This window comes from Pseudorca crassidens, chromosome 14 (assembly GCF_039906515.1).
Source record: "Pseudorca crassidens isolate mPseCra1 chromosome 14, mPseCra1.hap1, whole genome shotgun sequence".
NCBI classification, from domain to species: domain Eukaryota; kingdom Metazoa; phylum Chordata; class Mammalia; order Artiodactyla; family Delphinidae; genus Pseudorca; species Pseudorca crassidens.
In genome coordinates this window covers 32,779,880-32,799,005 of record NC_090309.1, presented here as the reverse complement: position 1 = coordinate 32,799,005, position 19,126 = coordinate 32,779,880, and the positions used below count along the sequence as shown (strand labels likewise).

General features: G+C 43.4%; 1 protein-coding gene and 1 non-coding gene across 2 annotated transcripts in view; both read left to right on the top strand.

Moving 5' to 3' along the window:
* The window catches only part of ANTXR1 (ANTXR cell adhesion molecule 1), a 245,461-nt gene extending 236,088 nt beyond the window's left edge, over window positions 1-9,373 (top strand). The window contains exon 18 of the mRNA XM_067704842.1: window positions 5,459-9,373. Within this exon, the coding sequence (XP_067560943.1) occupies window positions 5,459-5,719 (261 nt within the window). The 3' untranslated portion in view covers window positions 5,720-9,373. The remainder of the gene's footprint in view (window positions 1-5,458) is intronic.
* A 4,506-nt stretch (window positions 9,374-13,879) lies between these two features.
* Window positions 13,880-13,982, top strand: LOC137206277 (U6 spliceosomal RNA). Its single transcript, XR_010934592.1, has one exon. It is a non-coding gene; the product is annotated as a U6 spliceosomal RNA (small nuclear RNA).
* Window positions 13,983-19,126: the final 5,144 nt, after the last annotated feature.

Here is a 19,126-nt window from a genome sequence, read left to right as displayed (position 1 = left end):
GACCCAACACAGCCAAAAATAAATAAATGTATTTAAAAAAAAAAAAAAAGATGTGCAAACTGGCTGCCCCCAAAGAATTCAGATTAAAGTATCCAAGTTAAAGGGTTCCAAAGCAATTTGAATTCTCATAGAATTTTAAAATATTGAGGCTGAAGGGTCCTTGGTCTAGCTAGCACAACAATTTTGTTTCAGATGAAGATGAAGAAGCTGAGACCCACAGAGAGAAAAGAGACTTAGGGTTTCACACACTAGAGGCAGAACTGGAGGTAGAAGTCTGCCTCCCAGCCCAGACCCGCAGGGCAGACAGACCACAGTCCCACACCCCCAGTTTCCTGACTGCTCTCCTTGGATCATCAGTGTCTGCAGTTCAAAGCTGGGAAGAAGCCAGAACGTGCTCAATCAGATCTTTCATCCTGACTACACCATGATCGTTTCAAAGTGTGTCCCCTCCAGTTTAGATAAAGAGCTTTGTTGAAGAACAACCTCCTTTGATACAGCAATAAAAAGTAACCCAAATTTTTAAAGGTAACATGTCAACACTTCAAGTGTGGAAATCAAGGGAAGCACACAGGATTCTCGCCACCCCTACCCTGAGAGTCTAGAGAATGGTCCAAAGAGACCATCAGGGGATGACTGAGGAGATGTAAACACACAGCCGTGAGTTCATGAACCTTTGATCCTCTGAGAACCTAAACCTGCAGGGAAAATCTGAGCTTCCTACGAAGGCTTGCTCCACCTCAGAGACCCTCAACGGTGTGAGCAGTATTGAGTGCCAACTTAAACTCGAACCTCCTGCTGCTATGAAGACCTCAAAAGGAGAAGACCCAGACGATGTCTCAGAAATAATGCCCCAGCCATTGGGGAAACAAGGTTTATATCGAGAAGACTACCAAGTGGCAGAGTTTAGTCTTCATTAAACAGATATTTGTGGAGAGCTTAGGATGGGCTAGGGTGGACATCCGCAACAAAGAGCAAGAATTTAATTGAAAAGTATAAGCAAGGCCAGATCACAGATAGCATATGCTATCAGAGGGAGGCATTTGGATTTTATTTTAAGGATCCTTGGGAAGCCATTGAAAGACGTTAACCTGGGGAGTGAACTGACCAGATTACGTTCTGGAAAGATCTCTCCATCTCTTGATCTGATCTCTTGATCACATCTATGTTAAGAGCTGATGGACTGTGGCCAAGTGCCACACTGTGTCTTACCGTCTACAAGTGCCTCGCGGCATTATTTGCACTTTTAGCCTGTGTTCAGGATAATACAGTAAAAAGGGGGGAGGAGAGCCTAAAGCAAGCAGAGCTAGGTTTTAATCCCGTTTCTACAGTTTCCCAGCTGGGTGGTCTTGGGCACGTTATTTAAATAGGTCTGAGCCCTCAATCTCCTTTCTGTACAATGAAAACAATAATACTTAGCTCATGGGGGTTTGATAATAAAGTGGATGATGTGCCTGGACATTTCTAATAATCCTCCCAACACCATTAGATTCAACCGAATCAAAATGGCATTTTTCAGCCCAGGAAGAGCATCACCTAGCATCCTGCTAAGCCTCCACTTAGCAAGAGATACTGTTGCATTTTCTTCTTACAATTTCATCAGGACATTTTGTTGCTAATGTGTGAAAATAATTGGCATATATACTTTGTAAATGAGCAGTGAGGTAAACTGAAGTCAAAGCCAAATATTGGATCTGAATCAAGCAACCCGAAGACAATACTGCAAAGAATTCAACTGGTTACAAAGACCAGCGTAGGAAGTAAGTGCTCCATTTGTCCTAGCAAACTTTTAACCAAACACTGGTGCAGATTTGCTGGCATGTGTGACACTGGGAACATCTGGCCTTTCAATTATCCTCTCGCAAGCAAAAAATGATGTCGTGTAAACTGATCTTAAAGCCAGCTACATGGTCTAAGTGTTAACAGTGTTTGTGTTGGCTCCTTTGGCTCCCGGTTTTAAGAACTTAATTTATAGCCACACCCCTCCCTGAAGTCCTAATTGCGTCTTGCTGTAACTGACCCCAGGGATTTGTTTATGCAGTGTCTGCATCTTCTTTTCAGGATGGTAAGTATGTATAAATGCATCACTAGTCAACTGTGCGTCCTGTAAGAATAAGTTACAGGAGTGACGCAGCAACGGGAGGACAGAAGAAGGTGTGGAAGAGAGCCAGCTCTGGGAGCTGCTCTGGTCATGTGTCCAATGCTACAGTTTTTTCCCTGTATACCAGTTTTATTCTAGAAGCCAGGTGAGAAGGGTAGAGGTTCTAGCCTGCAGCTCTCCTAGGAGGCACTGAACTAGGAGTCTGAGCACGTTTCCCCACCCAGACTCAACTTCACTTAGCAAACACAATGTGCCAGGCACTGTTCCGAGCCCTTCAAGAAAACTGGTTAAGTTAATCATCTTGACCGGGAGTGGCAGGTGGTGTATTATCCCCAGCCTACATCTCAGTGGGATATGACTCAGGGGGGCGTGGCAGAGGCTGTGAGCTTGCCCCCGCCCCTCTGGCTCTGGGCTGCTATGCTGGGCTCGAATGTGCTGGGTCTGTAATGAACCACAGCCTGTGCTCTGCAGCAGGTGCCCGTGGGGCACCCCTGGGGTGCTACTGACTATAGGAAGAGGCGCTCTCTGCCTCTCTCCCACCTTCACCCCTGTCCTTCAGCTGCTGTGGCCAAGAGGCTGTGATGGCAGCAGGGGAGGGGCTGACCGAGGAAGATCTTTCTCCATCTCACTCCCATTGCCCCCCCCCCAAACCCCTGCCTGCTTTTACTCCATCTTTAGCTGACAGATGTGAGAGATCGCCTTCTGTTCCGTGGATCCTTTCAAATCTTTCTGAAGACATTTAGGAATCCTAATCTGGGTTATGAACAGAAGAAGCCTGGCAGCTCCTGATTTTGTCTCCAGCAAAAACACTAGAGTTGGGCTTCCCTGGTGGCACAGTAGTTGGGAGTCCGCCTGCCGATGCAGGGGACACGGGCTCGTGACCCAGTCCGGGAAGATCCCACATGCCGCGGAGCGGCTGGGCCCGTGAGCCATGGCTGCTGAGCCTGCGTGTCCGGAGCCTGTGCTCCGCAGCAGGAGAGGCCACAACGGTGAGAGGCCTGCGTACCGCAAAAAAAAAAAAAAAAAAATTTGTGTGAAATAATTAAACGGGCCTCTGAGATAATTCACCTGCTCTCTTGGCCCAGCTCACCATCACTGATCCCTAAAGGGAGGGAGAGAGCAGTGGGATGACCAGCCCTAAAGGAAATCTAAGCCACGTGGGGACTTGACTCCAGCCTCCTTCCCCAGGATCAGAATTTTCCTTCATCTTTAAAGGAAATGGGCCTCTTGGTCTGACTGGGCATATCTAGGAATGAAGGGCAGAACATGTAGTACAGTAAATCCCAACTCTGAATTGTCCGTTACAGGAACTTATCACAGATGGTAATCGTTAGGACATTCACATCTTGGAAGAAAGAGCTTTATCCAGGATCATAAATAAAGTGTAACCGAGGCTTCGATTTATAAAGCTATAGAAGAGCGCTGCTTGGACAAACGGGAATTCACAGTACTGGGTCACAAAATTGACTTAACCCGTGAAAGTTTGACCGTGACCTGGGAGTTCTGGGCAATGCAGTGAGAAGATGGTAGCTGATTTCTGCAGTTAGTGGACCCCAATCGAAACCTAATAAAGTTAGGTCATGGTTTAATCTCATGAAATGCAAGCCCAGAGAAAATGGGGTGCTGACATCTAAATACGGCATTGTAATTCCTAAACCAACAGCGGAGCACAAAACAAGGCCACTGCCTTCCAGAAGTTTCTCACCTAGTCAGGGAGCCAAGGCATTTACAGATAAAGCAATTATAGTATGCAGGCTTCGGTGTGTGGCGTAGACTGTAGATAGAAAACTCAGGGAGGGAAGCGAGGGATGAGTGGAAGCAGGACCCTTCAGGGAAAGACGTGTGGAGGAAAAGGGACTTGACTCGGGACCGGAAGGATGGATGGGGTGTACACGTGTGAGGAAAGCTTTGCTCGGGGCCCCGCCAGCTCCCACAAACATTCGTCGTGCCCCCGCCGTGACGCTCCCCAAGCCAAGTCTCAAATCACACACTTGTATTTCCCTCTTATCCTTCAGGTAACTGGTCCTTAAAGTCCACAGCCTCACTCTCTTCGTCCCCCTCAGGCCCGTCCTCAATAGGCCTGGAAAGGGAAACTGTGGCCCCTCTGGACACGTCCCATCCAGTTTGGCCACCACAGGATGGGCGTCCATCCTGAAGAATGAAGCCAGGAAAAATGCCGTACTCCCTCCTCGGCCCCGGTATAATGCTTGTATCAGGTTAAAATCAGGTTAAAATGAACAGGAGAGGAGAAAGGGACAGGGCAGCCTCAGAGGGGATGGCCCCGATTCTGTCAGCATCCAGGACACACAGTAGAGAGAAGAAGATGCCCCGATAGGCGTGGGAAGTTTAGAAAAAGGCCAGGACCCCACAAGGCTGGCCGGTACCCTGCCCAGGCAAGAAGGGGAGGGTCGAATGGGAAAGGTGAGGGGGGTCCACACACCAGAAGGAGAACATCGTGACAGGGAGAGCCCCTGTGCTCCCGTCCCTTGCAGAGCCCAGTGTTGGGTGAAAGGCTCCCAAGTGCCTGTTGAGACTGGAGGTATCTGTTGGGGGGCAGGGCGGGCGGGCCTGTGATTCTGGAGAGCAAAGAGGAGGTGCCCCAGGGGAGAGAGGGCTACCTAGGGCTGGCTTCGTATTCTGGACTTTGAAGAGGCTTCTGCAGGGGTTCCAGGTGTCTACTCTGCATTATCTAGTCAGGTACCTGGGAAGGGTGGGGAAAAAGCTGGATTCAGGGTTGATGACTGCTTTGCAACCAAAGGTCCCCGGGTTGTATTTCTTAAGAACCTAAGGGCACCTGGGCAGGTGCGACAGCAGCTGGAAGAGGGATTCCCCAGGGAAAACAAAAGCAGGATAAACTGTCCATGTCAGAGCTCTGGGGAAGGCAGGGGCTTGGAGCGGGAGGCTGTATCTACTGGTGACAACAACCCCACCTCTTCCTAGTTGTGATTTAACCTTTCTGAGCCTCAGTGTCCTCATCTATGAAATGGGACGACTGATAATAATACCTGCCTGGCAAGGCTGTTGAGGAGATTAAATTCAACGACCTCTGTCCTCACCTTGACCCTGTGCGTCCAGTTAAGGTCAGTCCCCTGCTCTTCCACCTCGTCGAGAGAGAGAGGCTCGGCGAAAAATGAAATTGAACAAGTAAGTTTGCAACACAGTAAGCCCAGAAGAAGGGAACGAGGAGCTTATTTGTTGTCGAGTTCTGGTGTAATGCTCTGCTGAGCGCACGGACATAAACATGGCGTCTGCTTGCCACGTATTTTTCAGGCTGCCCCCCTCCTGCACACTGCCACCCGCCCTGTTGTAAGGCCCCAGCAAGCATCAGCTCATGTTTCCTTCTCTCTGATTCTCTTCCAGGGACGCTGTATCAACTTCACCAGAGTCAAGAACAATCCTCCTGCCAAGTACCCCCTCAACAATGCCTACCACACCACCTCACCGCCTCCTGCCCCCATCTACACCCCACCCCCCCCTGCTCCCCACTGCCCTCCCCCACCCCCCAGTGCCCCCACCCCTCCAATTCCATCCCCACCTTCCATCCTCCCCCCTCCCCCTCAGGCTCCCCCTCCCAACAGGGCACCACCCCCGTCCCGACCACCTCCTAGGCCCTCTGTCTAGAACCCACAGTTCATGCTCTGGGTTCTCTCAGAAACTTTGGGGAGGAGGCTCCTCTGTGGTGTTAGAACAAGTCTTTCCAGTTAAAGGGGGCTTCCACTTTGGAAATGAGTGGGGATGAAGCCCACTGACGTTCACACACTTTAAAAATTGGTTTGTAACACCAGTACACCGACAATTGTGATCAGAGGAAAGAAATCGAAATTTTGAATTGCCTGAAAACAAACAATGAGGCAACTACAGTCACAGTTATAGCCAGCCAGCCGTCACCTCTAGAAGGTTCCAGAGACGCTGCAACTGCTGAGATGCTCTAAATGGGATTGTGTCTCATGGAGATCAATAAGAAAATCGTTTCTCTGAGGGTGAAATGCAGAGTCAGATAAGAAATAACATTGCTGGGTTGCTAAATGCTGCCTCCCTCTTTTACTCCACCTCCATCACTTGACCCTGGACCCTTGGCCTAGGAACCAAGGGATCCTCACCTCCGTGCGCCACCCAGGAAGGCCGAGACCCTTTGCCTACATCTTTGGGGAAAGATTGGGGCCCCCATTGTGGCAAGAAACTCAACATCATACAGGTATCCGAAAGCATGTTCTGGGATCTGCAGAGGAGTAAAAAGATATGCCTTATGTTCCTTCCAAATTCTCCCAGTTTCCAAGTGAGGAAGAGGGCGGTTGTTTACTGAAGGAAAAGGTATGTTACCATGTTGCTGTGTAAGTGAAATCAGGTATGTGCACTGACAGGCGAGTACTGATGGGAGCATCAGACAGTTTCTAAAACCCACAGACCATCAGCAGCTGGAGGTGGCTGGCTTTGGCCCAACATGGCCCCTAAATCAACAGACAACGGCATCGTCAAAGAGCAACTTGTTAACGCCTCATGTTAAAAAATCAAGATTTGGCTTCAATTTAAATCACTTGAGATACGAAGAAGTGACTGATCCTATTTTCCACAGACAAACATTAGTTGATCTTCCCAAAATGGCATCACTAGCACCTACCACACAATTTCACTGATTTTGTTTTTCTTTCTCGGTGAAGTTGTGCACCAGAGATTTCTATGTAGAGCTGAGAGACAATAGTCCGGACATACTAAGGAATTTATCCAAAAAAAACCACATGTGTTTGTGGATACAAATATATTTCTCCTTGGCTTTTCAACATACTCACAAATATTATCAGCTGCCTGAAATTCCCACCATGCCTGGGAACCACTCCACTCCTCCAAGTCTTTCTGAATCTGCTATCACCAGTAAGCTCTATAATCACTTTCTAAACATTAGGCTTCATCACCCAAGGGCGAAAACAGAGGCCACTGTTTAGGGCCTCCTGCACCAGCCTGTTCAAAATTACCTCCCCCTCCAACTTTCCACACATCTTAAAATTCCACTCCCGAAACCCTTAAATCTTTTCAGGAATGAAGCAGAATATTAAGTAAATGCAAACTTAGTGCTTCGGGCTGTGGTCTCCAAAGATCCTTCAAAAACCCATCAAGCCAGCCTCATTCTTTCATCTTACTTAGAACAGAGACATAGGACCTAGCATGCATTCCATACACACCAATGCTTGTAGCCATGGCAGACATTGCTAATCAATCACAGCACCATCTTCCATGGAGCCCAGTGATTTCTACACAATCCTCAAATCATAATTCCAAAGAGCCACCACTAATCAGTCAAAATTGAGACATAAACGATCCCTAATTGCCCTCTCAACTTTAGAAAGCAAAAGCAAACAAGGATTGTGTGGGGGAATGGGGAAACCCTTGGGCATTAAAGGTACAGTCAGGGGAGAATAGATCTAGGCAGAGTGCCCTAGTCGGGGTCCACAGGCACTAAATCTGCATTGCCAACACCAAACTGACACTTCCCCAAGCATACCTCAGACCTGCCCTTCTCCCAGCCTGCCGCTGCCAGAGACTCTCCCAGCTTCCTCCTAGAGCTAAAATCAGAGATATTTTACAGGGCTTATGAAAGCAACCTCCCTCGCTTGCCCCCAACCTGGCCCATATTGTCTATTTTTAGAACATTAGGTTTCTTCTTGAGTATAGTCCTCCATAAAGCAGGTGACAGAATGTCTTGGCCACCTGCAGTGACATTGCTGGACTCCAGAGAACCATTCCATAGGCGAATGGGTTCCCCAGGCTCACAGCGTAGAGGCGTTGAGCCCCTGGCCACTGTTTTGACTGCTGGCGGTACAAAACAGTCCACCCCACACCACTGCTGCATGGCTCACTGTGGCCATCAGAAAGTTCAAGCCAAGATGTTGACATTGTTGTGCATCAAGATGGCAGGCATCAGGTGAGAATACGCAACATTCAGGATCCCAACTGCACATCAGTCAGAAGCCCTGTGCAGTTTCCAAGATGTTGTTTTGGTGAACTTTTAGATGAAATAGGGAACTGCAAATATATGATGACTTTGAAGAGGATTAGCAGGGTTTGTCCTTAAAAAGGGACTCTTCATGTCAACCCCAGTCATTTAGAATTACAGTGGAGAAGGAGAAACCTCTATACTGTATGAACAAGGTAATATTTTAATAGTAGGCTATTACAGGCAGGAAAATTCTTTAACTGGTTTATAAAATCTATCCAAACTTGTGTCATTCCCTGTAAAAGGTAGCAGACATATGATTGTGATTAGGAAACTGCACAAAATTATTTTTTCAACCCTCATGTTATTGTCCTCCTGAAGTTTTTTTTTAATAAAAGCCAACTTTTTGTTGTATATATTCATATTCCATGTGTTAGATGGAAGCATTTCCTATCCAGTGTGAATAAAAGGAACAGTTGTAGTAAATTATTATAAGGCCAATGATATTTCATGGCAGGTTATTCTACCAAGCTGTGCTTGTTGGTTTTTCCCATGACTGTATTGCTTTTATAAATGTACAAATAGTTACTGAAATGACGAGATCCTTGTTTGCACAGCATTAATAAGAACCTTGAGTGGTTACCTCTGTTGACGACCAGTTCACAAACAGCTTCTGTCCTGGAGCTTGGCCCATACTCCAGTAAGACACAAGGTCTCTCTTTTACCAAAGTCAAGAACAGAGCTAGTGGACATATTAATTAGTAGTCTTGGATATCTGGCCATGGATAACCTCATTGTAAATATCACTAGAATGGGCAGAGATAATCTGGAAGTCTCATATATACTAAAGTCCAAACACTGTGTCAGATGAGGGAAATCCATCCAAGAACTAGAAAAAAAGCAATGATGAGATAATGAGCAACAATTTCAGCCCAGTGCCAACTCAATAAAAAACAATTAATGCTGTGTAAAAGTGGGTTGAATTAGTTTGCAAACTATATAAAGATATATGCCATAAAAAGCCTATTAATGCACACCAGATGGGAATGGGATGTTCTAGTCAATTGTGTTTTCTAGTTATCTGAACTCTACTATATTAGCATACTTGGATAAGCAATTTAAAAGAATTAGAATATGATTTTTTAAATACACTTAACATTAAACTCTTCTAATTCTCTCTTCTATCTGTGATAATTCCTAAGACAGTATGGATCTTCAGTGCCTCTGAGTCAATGTTATAAAAATCAGTTATTGCTGTACCTGCTATAGGAGACTGGGCTAAATGTGTACAATGACAAACCCTGGAAGTTGCTTTTTTAAAAAAAATAATAAATTCTTAAAATTAACTCTTTTCCTAGTTGTGTCTTTGTTATGAAAATGAAGTGTAGGTTGTTCAAGTGCTTAACATCCTGATCATAAAAATGGCTATCACTCTGCAGATTAAATTATATTGCTCAAATTATTTTGCGCCCTCCAATAAACTCTTCACTGTCTTGATTACTCTCATTTCTTCTTTAGCTGTCCAACATTCAACGTATTCTTTATTTTTAGCAACAGTTTTAGATTTTAAAAAGTAACATGTGCTGGGCTTCCCTGGTGGCGCAGTGGTTAAGAATCCGCCTGCCAATGCAGTGGGCATGGGTTCGAGCCCTGGTCCAGGAAGATCCCACATGCTGTGGAGCAGCTAAGCCCATGCGCCACAACTACGGAGCCTGCGCTCTAGGGCCCACGAGCCACAACTACTGAACCTGTGTGCCACAACTACTGAAGCCTGCACGCCTAGAGCCCATGCTCCACAACAAGAGAAGCGACTGCAGTGAGAAGCCCGCGCGCCTCAATGAAGAGTAGCCCCCACTCACCGCAACTAGAGAAAGCCCGCACGCAGCAACGAAGACCCAACACAGCCCAAAATAAATAAATCATTTTTTAAATTTTTTTAAAAAAACTTTTAATTAAAAAATAGTAACCCATGCTAAATGAAACAGTGAAGTAAAAGTAGAGATATAGAAGCACACAGGAAAAAAAGTAAATGTAGTGGATCAGTCAAGATTGTTCGGCTGCCTGTAACAGAAACGTGGCTATGATTGATTTGACTCACAGAACAAGGACTCTAGAGGTTTGCTATCTGCTTAAGAAACCAGGCAGTGTCATAGACAGTGCTGCAGCAAATACCCTTCTATTTATATAGACTTCAAAATATTTTTGTTATTTCTGCACCTTATTCTCCTTAGCGGCTTCCATTCAGCTCCTCCTCCTCTTACATTTTTTGTAGGTAAAAGAGTACTAGTTCCTGAATCTGTTTCTTTACAAGTCCTCATTAAGCCTTGAGTTCATCTTAATTGGAATAAAACCCTCTGAAAACAGAAAATCACGCCACAATTTCTTTCCAAGATTTCATTAATATTCAATTTAAATAGCATTTTGGGCACATGCAAGTTTTTAAATTACATTCTTCATTAAATCATTTTGAGAAAACTGGCTTGCAATTTGGAAGGAAAAAGAGAAGTTGGAGCCCTACCTCACTCCTTCCACCAAAATAAATTCCAGCTGTATTTAATTTAAGTGTAACAAATAAAACCAGGGAAGTACTAGAAGTAGTACTTTCTGTACGGTATAAAGAATTTTTAAATCTTATATATTGTTTGACTTGCCAAACAAATTTCAATGATTGAGCTCTGAATGCTGAGTAGTGCTCCAATGCATTATGTTGAATAAACAAAGAAACCAACAGGAATAAGATCATTGATCAAGTGCTGACTGTGAACTGGAGCGGGAGATCCAGAATTATTCATCACTAAATCCAATTTTCTATCTTCAGATAAATACATGTTTCCCTGAAGTGTCACTCAGGTATAGAACAATCGATATAACAGTTTGTCCATTTAATACATTGTAAACAAGGTCAATGTTACTTACAATTATCATTTTGTATTAGGCCATAGAGTTGGCATATGCAAAACAGATGAAGTTATTCGGTTTACAATTGTATTGTGTTGGCTTGAACCATGGCATCTCCATCCTGAAGTTATCATACCTAAACAAATTAGAAGGTTTATAATTCCACTGAGCATAATCTTTAGTTCCTCTCTTTTTTGCTCAACGTTCAAATGATCATTTAGTTATATAAATCCTTCCTTCTCTATTTAACTTGGAACAGTTTTAATTCTTGGGAGTTAAAACTGTGCAACATCTCCTTTGTTTAGTTTTAAATATAATTTCACAATGTACTTATAAAGCAAAAGCAGCAGCTGACAAAATGCCTGAGTAACTTGAGAGTTCAGAGCAAACCTCTGTTAAGTGATGCTCAATTAATTGTGCACATTCAGTACTTTTTAGCCAGCATATTTAGTTGAGAGTTTCTTATAAACATTAAAATGGATGCAACTCAGAAAAGACATATTTCTTTGGAGTGAAGTGGCTTGCATTCTTGCAAAGCATTTTAAAAGTACAAGAAAGAGGGACTTCCCTGGTGTCACAGTGGTTAAGAATCCACCTGCCAATGCAGGGGACACAGGTTCGATCCCTGGTCCAGGAAGATCCCACATGCCACGGAGCAACTAAGCCCGTGCACCACAACTACTGAGCCTGTGCTCTGGAGCCTGCAAACCACAGCTACTGAGCCTGTGTGCCACAACTACTGAAGCCCACACACCTAGAGCCTGTGCTCTGCAACAAGAGAAGCCACTGCAATGAGAAGCCCGCGCACCGCAACAAAGAGTAGCCCCCACTCGTCACAACTAGAGAAAGCCCATGCACAGCAACGAAGACCCGATGCAGCCAAAAATTAATTAATTAATTAATTAAAAATTTTTAAAAGTACACGAAAAATTGGCACTAAGAGTACAGGAACCATTTCATTTTCTTCTGAAAGAGAAGTCATAAGACAGGCGACCTATCAGCCACCCATCACTGACACTTTCAAGCACTTTGGAGTTGCTGCCAAGATAGTGGAGTAGGAAGACCCTGAGTTCACCTTCTCCCATTGGGCACACCAAAATCACAACTATTTACGGAGCAACTATCAATGAGAATAACCTGAACACTAGCAGAAAAGATTTTCTGCAACTAAAGATCTAAAGAAGGAGCCACAGTGACTTTGGTAGTGGGAGCAAAGATGCAGTATGGTCAAGACCCACACCCCTGGGTAATGACCCACAAACGGGAGGATAATTACAATTGCAGAATCTCTCCCGAAAGGAATGAGGATTCCAAGCCCCAGCGTCCTGCACCAGGAAGACAAGCTCCCTGAGTGTCTGGCTTTGAAGGCCAGTGGGACTTGCTTAAGGGAGAGCCAGAGACTCTGCTTTTACGGGGCACATGCAAAATCACACATGCTCTGTGACCCAGAGCAGAGTCAGTAATTTGAAAGGAGCCTGGGTCAGACTCACTTACTGAGCTTGGAGAGGCTCCCAGAGTCAAGAGCCAAAAGGAACACCCTCTGAGGACACAGATGCTGGCAGCAGTCATTTTTGAGAGCTCATTTTACCACATGACCCTGGTGCTGCCAAGCACCATTTTGGAGTCTTCCTCTAGCCCATTGGTACCAAGGGCTTACCCACTCACCAGCTGGTCAGCACCAGTCCCAGGACCCCCCAGGCTAAGAGGCCAGTAGTATAGGAACTAAGCCCTGCCCAGAAGCAGGCCAGGCACAAGCCCCAGATACCCTTGTCCACGCAGCCAGCCACACCAAGATTTAGCCCCACAAACCAGCGGGTTGGCAGCCCCTGCATGAGTCAGGGTCTGGCAACAAACCATGCCAGGGATCAGCTCCGTCTACCAGCTGACTGCAGTAGTGGGTCCCATCATAACAGAAGGGCCCAGCAGCTTACACAGGGTCACCCCTAAAGCATATAGCTCTAGTGACCAGAGAGGAGTATGCTGCCCGGCCCCATAGGACATCTGTTAAATAAGATCACTTCTCCAAGATCAGGAAGCATAACCAACATACCTAATACATAGAAATAGAGAATTAGGCAAAATGAGGGAAGAGATGAATATATTCCAAATTAAGGAACAAGATAAAACCCCAAAAGAAGAACATAGTTAACTGTAGATAAACAATCTACCTGATAAAGAGTTCAAGGTAACAATCATAAAGATGTTTAATGAACTTGGGAGAAAAATGGATGAACACAGTGAGAAGTTTAACAAAGAGTTAGAAAATATAAAGAAGAACCAAACAGAGCTGAAGAATACAATAACTGAAATAAAAATACACTAGAAGGAATCAACAGTAGACTAGCTGATACAGAGGAATACATTAGCAAACTGGAAGGCAGACAAGTGGAAATCACCAAAGCTGAACAGAAAAAAGAATTTAAAAACATGAGTATAGTATAAAAGACCTCTGGGATAACATTAAGCATAGTAATAGTCACATTACAGGGGTACCAGAAGGAAAAGAGAGAGAAAAAAGGGCAGATAACTTATTTCAATAAATGATAGCTGAAAATGTCCTTAATCTGGGAAAGGAAACATTCATATCCAGCAAGCACAGAATATCCCCAAAAAGATGAATCCAAAGAGATCCACACCAAGACACATTGTAATTAAAATGGCAAAAATTAAACATAAAGAGAAAATCATAAAAGCAGCAAGGAAAAAGCAACAAGGTATGTACAGGGGAACTCCCATAAGGCTATCAGCTGACTTTTCAACAGAAACCCTGCAGTCCAGAAGGGAGTGGCATGATATATTTAAAGAGATGAAAGGGAAAAACCTACAACCAAGAATCCTCTACATGACAAGGCTGTCATTCAGATCTGAAGGAGAGATAAATAGTTTTACAGACAAGCAAAAGCTAACCGAGTTCAGCACCACTAAACCAACTTTACAAATATGTTAAAGGATGATTGCTTTGGTAGCCCATATACTAAAATTTGAATGATACAGAGAAGATGAGCATGGCCCCTGAGAAAGGATGACATGCAAATTCATCAAGCGTTCCATATTTATATGAGATCAAAAACACAAAATATGGGGGAAAGGAGTAAAAAAATGTACATCTTTTAGAATGTGTTTGATCTTAAATGACTACCATTTAAAACAAGTAGATATAGTTATAGGTCAACATATATGAACACCATCATAGCCACAAATCAAAAACCTACAATAGGTTCACAAAAAATAGAGAGAAAGGAACAGAAGCATACCACTAAAAGTCATCAACAATGTTGTAAATCAACTATACTCCAATAAAAATTTTAAAAAATAAAAATAAATTAAAATAAAAAGGAAAGTCATCAAAACACAAGGGAAGAAACTAACAGAAGTACAAAACAATCAGAAAACAAGTAACAAAATGGCAATATGTATGTACCTATCAATAAACACCCTATATGTCAATAAACTAAATTCTCCAATCAAAAGATTTAGTGTGGCTGATTGGATTAAAAACAAGATCCGGGGCTTCCCTGGTGGCGCAGTGGTTGAGAGTCTGCCTGCCGATGCAGGGGACACATGTTCGTGCCCCGGTCGGGGAAGATCCCACATGCCGCGGAGCGGCTGGGCCCATGAGCCATGGCCGCTGAGCCCGCGCGTCTGGAGCCTGTGCTCCACAACGGGAGAGGCCACAACAGTGAGAGGCCCGCGTACAGCAAAAAAAAAAAAAAAAAAAAACAAGATCCGTATATATTCTGCTTACAAGAGATTCATTTCAGAGCTAAAGACACACAGACTGAAAGCAAGAAAGTGGGGGAAAAAAGATATTTCATGCAAATGGAAATGACAAGAAAGTGGAGGTAGCAGTATTCATATCAGACAAAATAAACTTTAAAACAAAGTCTATAACGAAAGAGAAAGAAGGTCATTACATAATGATAAAGGGATCAGTACAAGAAAAGAGTATTATACTAGTTAACATATATGTACCTAATACAAGAGCACATAAATATATAAAGCAAATATTAACAGACATAAAGGGAGAAATTGCCAATAATAGTAGGGAACTTTAACATCCACTTATATCAATGGACAGATCATCCAGACAGAAAGTCAATAAGGAAACAATGGTCTCAAATAACACATTAGACCAGTTGGACTTAATAGATATATACAGGACATTCCATCCAAAAACAGTACAATACACATTCATCTCAAGTGCACATGGAATGGTCTCCAGGATAGGTCACATGCTAGGCCACAAAACAAGTCTCAACAAATTAAAGAGGACAGAAATTATATCAAGCATTTTTTCCAACCAGAAAAGTATGAAACTAGAAATCAATTACAGAAAGGAAAATGGGAAAAAAACAAACACATGGAGACAAGACAACGTGCTACTAAAAAAACAAGAGATTGATGAAGAAACCAAAAGGAAATCATAAAATACCTCTAAACGAATGAAAATGGGAACACAACACTCCAAAATCTATGGGATGCACCAAAAGCAGTTCTAAAGGGGAAGTTTATAGAGATACAGTCTACCTCAAGAAACAAGAGAAATCTCAAATAAACAACCTACCTACCATCTAAACAAATTAAAAAATCAAAGCACAGACAAAGTCCAAAGTCATCAGAAGGAAGGAACAATAAAGATCAGACATAAAATAAATAAAATTGAGATTAAAAATAGTAAAAATCAATGAAACCAAGAGCTGTTTTTTGAAAAGATTAATAAAACTGAAAAACCTTTAGCTAGGCTCACCAAGAAGAAAAGAGAAGCACCCAAATATACAAAATAAGAAATGAAAGAGGAGAAATAACTACAAAAAAATCATAAGAGAATACTACAAACAGTTATACGCTCACAAATTGGACAACCTAGAAGAAATGGACAAATTTCTAGAAACATACAACTTCACAAGACTGAATCAAGAAGAAACAAACAGGGACTTCCCTGGTGGTCCAGTGGTAAAGAATCTGCCTTACAATGCAGGGGATGCCGGTTCAATCCCTAGTCAGGGAACTAAGATCCCACATGCCACGGGACAACTAAGCCCATGCACCACAACTACTGAGCTCACACACCTCAACTAGAGCTTGTGTGCCACACCACAGAGCACACGAGCTCTGGAAGCCATGCACCACAACTACAGAGCCCACATGCCCTGGAGCCTGCATGCCACAACTAGAGAAGAGAAAACCTGCACACCACAACTAGGCAGAAGCCCGTGTACCACAACGAAGACCCCATGTGCTGCAACGAAAGATCCCGCATGCCTTAACTAAGATCCCCCATGCCACAACTAAGACCCGATGCAGCCAAAAATAAATAATAAATAAATCTTTTAAAAGAAGAAGAAGAAACAAACAATTAGAACAGATCAATCACTAGTTAAATTGAATTTGTGAAAAAAATAAAAATAAACAAAAAAACCTCCCAACAAACAAATGTCCAGAACCGGATGGCTTCACAGGGAAATTTTACCAAACGTAAAGGAGAAGGAACATTTCCAAATTCATTCTACAAGGCCACCATTACTCAGGTACCAAAACCAGAAAAAGACACCACAAAAAAAGAAAATTACAGGCCAATGAACAACATAGATGCAAAATTTTTCAACAAAATATTAGCAAATCAAATTCAACAATACATTAAAATGATCATACACCATGATCAACTGGGCTTTATCCCAGGGATGCAAGGATGGTGCAATATCTACAAATCAACCAACATGATACACCTCTTTAACAAACTAGAGAATAAAAATTATATGATCCCCTTTGAGCCCTGAACCAAGATGGTGGAGTAGAAGGATGGGCTCTCACTCACTCTTGCAAGAAAACCAGAATCACAACTAGCTGCTAGACAATCATCGACAGGAAGACACTGGAACTCACCAAAAAAGATACCCCATATCCAAAGACAAAGGAGAAGCCACAATGAGACAGTAGGAGGGGTGAAATCACAGTAAAATCAAATCCCGTAACTGCTGGGTGGGTGACTCACAGACTGGAGAACGCTTATACCACAAAAGTCCACCCACTGGACTGAAGGTTCTGAGCCCCACGTCAGGCTTCAAAACCTGGGAGTCCGGCAATGGGAGGAGGAATTCCTAGAGAATCAGACTTTGAAGGTTAGTGGAATTTGATTGCAGCACTTCAACAGGACTGGGGGAAACAGAGGCTCCACTCTTGGAAGGCACACACAAAGTAGTGTGTGCATCAAGACCCAGGGGAAGGAGCAGTGACCCCAGGGGAGACTGAACCAGACCTACCTGCTAGTGTTGGAGGGTCTCCTACAGAGGCAGGGGGTGGCTGTGGCTCACCATGGGGACAAGGACACTGGCAGCAGAAGTTCTGGGAAGTATTCCTTGGCATGAGCCCTCCCACAGTCTGCCATTAGCCCCACCAAAGAGCCCAGGTAGGCTCCAGTGTTGGGTCGCCTCAGGCCAAACAACCAACAGGGAGGGAACCCAGCCCCACCCATCAGCGGTCAAGCGGATTAAAGTTTTACTGAGCTCTGCCCACCAGAGCAACAGCCAGCTCTACCCACCACCAGTCCCTCCCGTCAGGAAACTTGCACAAGCCTCTTAGATAGCCTCATCCACCAGAGGGCAGAAGCAAGAAGAACTACAATCCTGCAGCCTGTGGAACAAAAACCACATTCACAGAAAGATAGACAAGATGAAAAGGCAGAGGGCTATGTACCAGATGAAGGAACAAGATAAAACCCAGAAAAACAACTAAATGAAGTGGAGATAGGCAACCTTCCAAAAAAAGAATTCAGAATAATGATAGTGAAGATGATTGATCCAGGACCTCGGAAAAACAATGGAGGCAAAGATCGAGAAGATGCAAGAAATGTCTAACAAAGACCTAGAATAATTAAAGAACAAACAAACAGAGATGAACAATACAATAACTGAAATGAAAACTACACTAGAAGGAATCAATAGCAGAATAACTGAGACAGGAGAACAGATAAGTCACCTGGGAGATAGAATGGTGGAATTCATGCTGTGGAACAGAATAAATAAAAAAGAATGAAAAAACGAAGACAGCATAAGAGACCTCTGGTACAACATTAAACACAACAACATTCACATTATAGGGGTCCCAGAAGGAGAAGAGAGAGAGAAAGGACCAGAGAAAATACTTGAAGAGATTATAGTCGAAAACTTCCCTAAGATGGGAAAGGAAATAGCCACCGAAGTCCAGGAAGCACAGAGAGTCCCATACAGGATAAACCCAAGGAGAGACACACCGAGACACATAGTAATCAAACTGGCAAAAATTAAAGACAAAGAAAAATTATTGAAAGCAGCAAGGGAAAAATGACAAATAACATACAAGGGAACTCCCATAAGGTTAACACCTGATTTCTCAGCAGAAACTCTACAAGCCAGAAGGGAGTGGCATGATATACTTAAAGCGATGAAAGGGGAGAATCTACAACCAAGACTACTCTACCCGGCAAGGATCTCATTCAGATTCAATGGAGAAATCAAAAGCTTTACAGACAAGCAAAAGCTAAGACCAAACCAGCTCACCAACAAATGCAAAGGAACTTCTCTAAGTGGGAAACACAAGAGAAGAAAACGACCTACAAAAACAATCCCAAAACAATTTTAAAAATGGTCATAGGAACATACATATTGATAATTACCTTAAACGTGAATGGATTCAATGCTCCAACCAAAAGACCCAGGCTTGCTGAACGGATACAAAAACAAGACCAATATATATGCTGTCTACAAAAGACCCACTTCAGACCTAGGGACACATACAGACTGAAAGTGAGGGGATGGAAAAAGATATTCCATGCAAATGAAAATGAAACGAAAGCTAGAGTAGCAATACTCGTATCAGATAAAATAGACTTTAAAATAAAGAATGTTACAAGAGACAAGGAAGGGCACTACATAATGATCAAGGGATCAATCCAAGAAGAAGATATAACAATTATAAATATATATGCACCCAACATAGGAGCACCTCAATACATAAGGCAACTGCTAACAGCTATAAAAGGGGAAATCAACAGTAACACAGTAATACTGGGGGACTTTAACACCTCACTTACACCAATGGACAGATCATTCAAAATGAAAATAAATAAGGAAACAGAAGCTTTAAATGACACAATAGACCAGATAGATTTAATTGATATTTATAGGACATTCCACCCCAAAACAGCAGATTACACGTTCTTCTCA